General features: G+C 39.2%; 2 protein-coding genes across 6 annotated transcripts in view; one reads left to right on the top strand and one right to left on the bottom strand.

Annotated features, from left to right (window-relative positions):
• lyrm9 (LYR motif containing 9) overlaps positions 1 to 5,812 on the top strand; it is a 9,487-nt gene extending 3,675 nt beyond the window's left edge. For 2 of the 4 annotated variants that reach the window (XM_017439834.3, XM_017439832.2), the window contains exons 2-4: positions 2,492 to 2,644; positions 4,982 to 5,074; positions 5,149 to 5,812. In XM_017439834.3, coding sequence (XP_017295323.1) covers positions 2,519 to 2,644; positions 4,982 to 5,074; positions 5,149 to 5,166 — 237 coding nt within the window. In that variant the 5' untranslated portion in view covers positions 2,492 to 2,518 and the 3' untranslated portion in view covers positions 5,167 to 5,812. The remainder of the gene's footprint in view (positions 1 to 2,491; positions 2,645 to 4,981; positions 5,075 to 5,148) is intronic. The other 2 variants (XM_017439835.3, XM_017439833.2) reach the window with 1 other exon arrangement.
• Positions 5,447 to 7,123, bottom strand: part of ift20 (intraflagellar transport 20 homolog (Chlamydomonas)) — a 5,706-nt gene continuing 4,029 nt past the window's right edge. For both annotated transcript variants that reach the window (XM_017439831.3, XM_017439828.3), the window contains exon 5: positions 5,447 to 6,291. In XM_017439831.3, coding sequence (XP_017295320.1) covers positions 6,210 to 6,291 — 82 coding nt within the window. In that variant the 3' untranslated portion in view covers positions 5,447 to 6,209. The remainder of the gene's footprint in view (positions 6,292 to 7,123) is intronic.

Below are 7,123 nucleotides of genomic sequence, written 5' to 3'. Positions count from 1 at the left end.
TTGCACCAATACCAAAAGTCATAGCCCACATGGCACGAATGAGCTGAACGTTTTGATATATGAACGGTTGAAATAGCTGAAAAATTGTGGAAGGAGATAGGTGCCAAAAAACGTACGGAATAGTTAAAGAATAGATAATAATAGATAATAATAATAGATAATAAAGAGAAACAGGAAAACAATGGTGTGAATGCTTAAAAGCATTCACACAATTACTGCCCGCCGGCGTTCATGCCAGGGTTTCAGACTAAGATCATCTTATGATGTGAAATGACGAAATTACAGCTGGTTGGGTCAAACCTTGATGTATGAAGCTCTTTAGGCGGGAGGTCATGGGATGTTACCAGATCTGGTAGTGCTCGGAGTATCAGGCTCAGCGACTACCACTTCAAACTTTCTCTCAATTTCTGTAAAATTGGCTGGATTATATATTAATTTGTGTGTTTCCCAAGGTCAGTTGGCTGTCATCTTGATTCGGGTTGACACTTAAGGTTAATCAGTTGTAGATGTACATCCAGTTTTACTTTATAAAAATATGTCCAGAAGTTCACGAAATATTTTGCTATCAGAGGGTGGCGACTCCAATAGTTAATGGGAAAGTTTTAAAAACTATCTTAGGCAATCACTTAGTGCTTGGAATATGTTTTGGGGCTCAGTCTCAGCTACTACCACACTAAAGTTTGTCTTAACATCTGGAAAACGGACTAGATTTTTTGCCATTTTTGTGTTGGCTAATGTCACTTAGCTGTAGCAGCCATCTTGCATTTCATTGAGTCCAAAGATTAATCAGGTGTAGATGTACATACAATGATTACTTTCTGATAGTTTCATTCAAATCTGTGCAGTGGTTCATGACATATTTCACTAACATGACAACCAACCAAACACACAGAGGTGGGCAAAAACATCATCATTATTAATGTTCTTATTATAATAACCAGCTTAATTCTTCATAACAAACTAAAAGCCTTTCAACCTCCAATTTTTGTTTAAATTTTGCTGTTTTTTTTTCATATAGTGAATCTTACATCTGATTTCACTGTGAGTTTATTGCAGATGGTAACAACTGTAGGTGCTTCGCAGGTGTAGGCGGAGGGATCTGTGTTTTTTCCCACATCTGTCTGTGTGTGTGTGTGTGTGTGCGTGTGCGTACGTACATGTTTTTCTGTGTGTACTGTTAGCAAAAATCCTCATAAACCAGTGGAAAAATGTGACTGAAACCCAAAGCTATTAATCACTGGATGAACATCTACAGCTGAATAACTTTTGAAGTCAGTCACATTCAAGATGGCCACCACAGCTAATTAACTTTAGCAAACAATAAAATGGTCACAACTTTATCAGTTTCAGATATATTCACCTCAGATTTGGTGTGGTAGTAGCTGAGAGTCATTCATAACATATGCTGTTTTATACAGTTATTGACCAAAATAACTACAACTCTGTTCTTTCTCAACATAAGATGATCTTTAACTACAACTTTGGCACTTTTTTTATCTGTGGGGGGAAACTGGTGTACCCAGAGAAAACTCATGCATGCACAGAGACAGCACTGAACCTCCAAACATTCAAAGAGAAACGTCCTCAACTACAAAATGGAAGTCCAATTGTTTTTGGTTTTAACTTTTCTTTGGATTTACTGACAGAGAATCTACATTTTCCTGCTGAGAGTCCCCGTCACCCGGGCCTTACTTCAGAAAACGTTAAACTAAGTGCACTAAAAATAGGAAATCTACAGAACAAGAAATCAAAAACCAAATGTACAGAAACAGAAGTTGCTGTCTGTAAGGAATCTGCTGCAGGATAAAGACCTAAACCATCATGTTGCACGTCTCGGGCTATTAACACCCCCAGGCCCCCAGCCTAGAGTCACGAGCACACATAATTCTTAATGTTTTAAATGTTTGTTTTCCTTTTTCAAGAGCTTTCACGTGACTTAAAAAAAAAAAAGGAAATACGGGCTGTTTGGTCAAACTGTGATGTAAATATCGTAGACACGATGTCATGGGATATTGTGAGATCTGTTTGTGCTTGGAGCATATGTTAAGGATGAGTCTCAGCTACTACCACATCAAACTTTAGCTCAATATCTGACTGGCACTTTTAGACAAATCAGCCACCAGCAGCTCCTCTCCATCCCAGCCAGCCGCTACTGCAGAGAAAGATTGGAGCTGATTAGAAATCAGTGTGTTCAGTGAACCATCAGTCCACTTCTCCACCGCCGCTGAGCTAAGCCACACCTCGCCACCACACAGCAACAGTGAAACAAGCAAATCAAGATGCAGTGGATTAAAGAGAGGCAGCCATGAACTGCTGATGGTTGGATGAACGTAGGATTCAGTGCTGAATCACTAACTTGCTTTGAACAAGGAGACAAAGCTGAAACTTTACTTCAGTGAAAGTCTAATGAACCATGATGACTTTTAGGAAAACAAGAACATTTTTACAGTCGTTGATAAAGATCCTGACATCACAACGTTGTTTTTCCCAGCAGCTTTTTCATGTTTGGGAGGAAGAAATGCCTCCTTTGGTTGGAGCGGAGTTGGTCCAGACACCAGTGCAGCTTTATCGATACCTCCTGAGATGCTGCAGGCAGTTACCATCTACAACCATGCAGCAGCACTATCGCCACGCCATCAGACAGGTGAGCTCGTCCTGAGCATTGACAGAAGAAGCACATTTTTCAAGTCATGTTGGGCAAACTAATGTGCATCCAGAAAGTATTCACAACACTTTTTTTTTCCATTTCCTTATGTTACAACCTTGGTCTAAATTCAATTAAATTTGATTTTTTAAAATTATTTTACCCACAATACTCCATAATGACAAAGAGAAACATTTGAATTTTTGGCAAATTTATTAAAAGCAAAAAACAAAAATGTAGCATACGCATAAGTTTTTACAACATAAGTTTTTTTTTTTGTTTTTTTTTCTTCCCTGCTCCTGGTGGAAGGCGGACATGTTTTCTTTTTCTTTTCTTTCGGAGCCTCTTTTTTTACATATTCTCCGAAATTTTTAAACCATGGATCTGGTCAGCTGGTCTCTCAACGCAATTGATCAAATTTTCTTGACGGGAAGACGGAACTTGGGAGAGCTCTGACTTACCCTTAGGGGACATTTTTTGCTAGATACACAATGGATTCCTGGAGGAAATGGAATAATTGTTTGTCTGACATTTTTTGTCTTTGGAAGATCTTCACATATTTGGGTTTCGATAACAGGATTTCTGCTGTTTGGATTAAGCAGTTACCTGACTTATCGTCAAATTCGTTTGATGGGTTCAGCGGTCAACAATCAAACTGTGTGGTTACGGGAGGTAAATCGCAAGTTGGACTGAATTGCGGTTCTGGAACTCATAATATGGGTTACAGCTTGAGGAAGTTGCGGAAGTTGTGAATCAGGCGGAATGGTCCTGGAATTTGGCTGTTTGGATTTGCCATTGAGAAGTATCAGCAAGACTTTCAAGGCAGATGAAAACAAGTCTGCCTGAACCAAAACAATTACTGTTTGTTTGTGAATTTGGCTCTCCTAGGCTGACCTTGGTCAGCTATCTCAAATCCTCCCTGAATTATTATGTAAACAAGATGCTCTGCTCCCTCTGCCTAAGGACATCTGTGGATCTGCTGTGGGCTGGTTGATAAACATTCCATCATTATCAAAGACAATGGCCTCTGTGACGTGATTCATGGACCTATCTGCAAACACACACACACTCATACAACGTGCACCACATCGTCTTCCACCGTCTCTACACACACATACGCACACTTTCCGCTGTTTCTGTCATCTCTCTCACTCCAACTCCAAATCTCACTTCACTTCACTTCACAACCTGTGCCGTACTTGACACTCAAAATTGAGCTCAGGTACATCCTGTTTCCACTGATCATCCTTCAGATGTTTCAACAACTTGATTGGAGTCCACATGTGGTAAATTCAGTAGATTAGACATGATTTGGAAAGACACATCTGTCTGTATGAAGTCCCATAGTTGACAAAGCATGTCAGAGCACAAACCAAGAAGTCCAAGGAATTGTCCATAGACTTCAGAGACAGGATTGCATCGAGGCACAGATCTGATGAAGGGTACAGAAACATTACTGCAGCATTGAAGGTCCCAATGAGCTCAGTGGTCCAGATCATCTGTAAAAGAAGGAAGAAGCTGAAGCTGAGCGGCCAGCCTCAAGCTGGCCGCTCAGCCAATCAGGGATCTCAGCTGCTACCACACCATATTTTATCTTGACACCTGTAAAATCACTGAGGTGTAGCCATTTTGGGGTCAGCTAAGGTTAATTATCTGTGCTGGCTGAATTGGATTGACATTAAAAGTTAATCATTTGTAGATGTACAGTCAATAATTACTTCTGGAGAGTTTCAGTGAAATCCGTCCAGTAGTTTGGGAGATGTTTTGCTAACAAACAGGATTTACAGTAAAAGCCAAGGTTTTAAGTAAAAATGTTGCATGTATTGTGCTCAGGGTATGTTTTGGGGACGATGGGCAGCCGCTACTACACCAACATTTAACTCAGTATTTGTAAAACTGACTAAATTATAGCTATTTGTGTGTTTGCTAAAATCACTTTGCTTTGGCAGTCATCTTGAATTAGACTGACTCCAAAACATATCAGTTGTAGAGGTACATCCAATGATTACTTTCTAAATGTTTCATTAAGATCTGTTCAGTGGTTTATAAGATATTTTGCTAAAGATAGTTAAACAAAGACACTTGTATCCATTCACAGACATGGGCAGAAACATTATCCTTCAACCTTTGCTTTTGGTGGCGGGTGATAAAATTAAAATAAGATATTAAGTCTTTAACTTTTCTGAGGAACTCCGCTTCAAATTACCGAAATACCTCTTTAAATTCCAGTAACATGGACCTCTGAACGGCACTTCTTTTTGACTCCAAAGATGAAATGCGTCTACAAGCAGGTAAAAATAACACCTCCTATCCTGTCTCTTTGCATTTTATTTTCAGGGTTACAACAGCCACTCGGATGAAGATGATCCAGAGAGGATACAAATGATCATCCAGAGGGCCATCACAGACGCAGACTGGATTCTAGATAAAGTAAGAGTTACAAAGATTTTTGTGTTTTTATTTTATAACACATACCATAAGGACTGCCTCTTTTTATTTTACAGTATACCAAGAAGAGGTGAGCCCCAGACAAGAGACGGTGGTGTTTCACAGCTCTGCATCTGATAACAGCACTGGGTCTTCTTTGCTGGAGTTTTTTGATTTCATGATGCAAATGTTTCATCTGATGAGAGGTCAGTTCAGCTCCTGGACTCTTCTAATATGAAGCCATGCTGTTGTAATAGATGCAGTATGGGGTTTTGCATTATTTTTGCTGAAATATTCACGGCCTTCCCCGAAAAAGATGTCACCTGGATGGGAGCAGATGTTCTAAAACCTGTAATTACTTTTTTGCATAGATGATTTTCTGGTGTGTGTGTCAGACTTCCTCTGCACTGTGAAGTTGTCTGAGGAAATGATGGAGGTGGCCCTGGGCTTTCATTATATAAACATATCTGAGTAAAGAGGCTTCAGAGTCACAACTCTTTGTACACTTTGTTTATTTTTCTGTATGGGTATCAACTTTATTGAAATAATGCTTACTAATACTATATTGGATATGTGATCACCAGCCTTCCACATCCTGACAAAGAAAATATTTATGCAATAAACTGTTTATATTTGTATTTATAATAAATCAGAAAAGTATGTAATTCTAATAAATGCATGGTGATAACAGTAATGTGCCGGCTGTACCAGAAGAATAAAATAAAGAGAAACACATCCTGATGGGCTTTCTGCTTTGTTGAACTTATTTACAGTCATGCACATGCAGTTTATTTCAGTTGGTAGAAAAAGTAACAAAACTAAATATACAGTCATTTTTCAGTATAAATAGTATAAATAATTTTGCTTCATATAAATAGATCCACATTTTTTTATGTTGGTCTTCAATGTGGAGATGTCTGATGTGTGCACCTGTCCAGTTGCGGCAGCAGAGAGTTAACAGCTGGACGGTGTTTCCACACACACACACGTCAGAGAAAAGTGCTGTAAAGATCACGTGTACAGGTTTCCTGATGTTGCCGAAGCTTTCAGCTTGCTTTAGAAAAGTTGTTGCAGCAGTGACTCTAGAATCAAAGTCACTGCAGGCACTCTGGGAGGTCGTGTTGGTTCAGTTGAGTCCTCACTTCTGCAGAATGAACTGGTCGATGAACTCGTTCTGCTCGGATTCCACTTTGGACAGGGCTTCGTGCTCGATGCGATACCTGAAACAACAAGAGCTCCCATTACAGAAGAGGATAAATGCAGGGAAAACCCTGAGAGGCTGAGTTTGTTGGAACATCAGTGCAGTTGTGTGTCGGCCCAAGTGTCCAGAGGGGTACTCCAGACAGAGGGTTTGGGGAAACTGAGGAAATTAATCCTGAAACTCCTTTTTGTTCCAGAAAGAATGACAAGTAAAACTCTGAGCCTATCACCATGGTAACAAACTAGACTAAATCTGTGTGCTGCTACGTTTTCCTTCTACCGGTCCCCTCCCACCTAAAACCATCTGTCCAACATGAGTTTCAGTTTTTCTTTTTTGGAACAGTATCACTTTTCATCAAATATGCTCCAATACTCCAGCCGCACATATCCAATATAAACACCATGAACGTGCGCTCTTGGGGAAAATGTTATGCTTGGCGCTGAGAAAATTATTTGCAGAAATTATTTTGCTGATTAAAGTCATTTCCACAATCACCACAAAAATAAAGATTACTATTTCTCATTCACTTGTTCATCTTTATCCCCTGCAGGTACAGCAGCAGCAGGTAGGAGCTGCCATATTGCTCTGACAGCTCACATCTTTCACCAACCTTATCTAATCAACCAGCCATACAATATCTAAGTCCACAGTCCTGATTTTACAGTTCAAATACAGGTGCTGGTCATAAAATTAGAATATCGTGAAAAAGTAGATTGATTTCAGTAATTCCATTTAAAAAGTGAAACTTGTATATTATATTCATACATTACATACAAACTCATATATTTCAAATGTTTATTTCGTTTAATTTTGATGATTACAAATGACAACAAATGAAAATCTCAAATTTA

This window comes from Kryptolebias marmoratus, linkage group LG2 (genome assembly GCF_001649575.2).
Source record: "Kryptolebias marmoratus isolate JLee-2015 linkage group LG2, ASM164957v2, whole genome shotgun sequence".
NCBI classification, from domain to species: domain Eukaryota; kingdom Metazoa; phylum Chordata; class Actinopteri; order Cyprinodontiformes; family Rivulidae; genus Kryptolebias; species Kryptolebias marmoratus.
The sequence above is the reverse complement of the archived record's forward strand: the minus strand, read 5'-3'. Positions and strand labels throughout refer to the sequence as shown.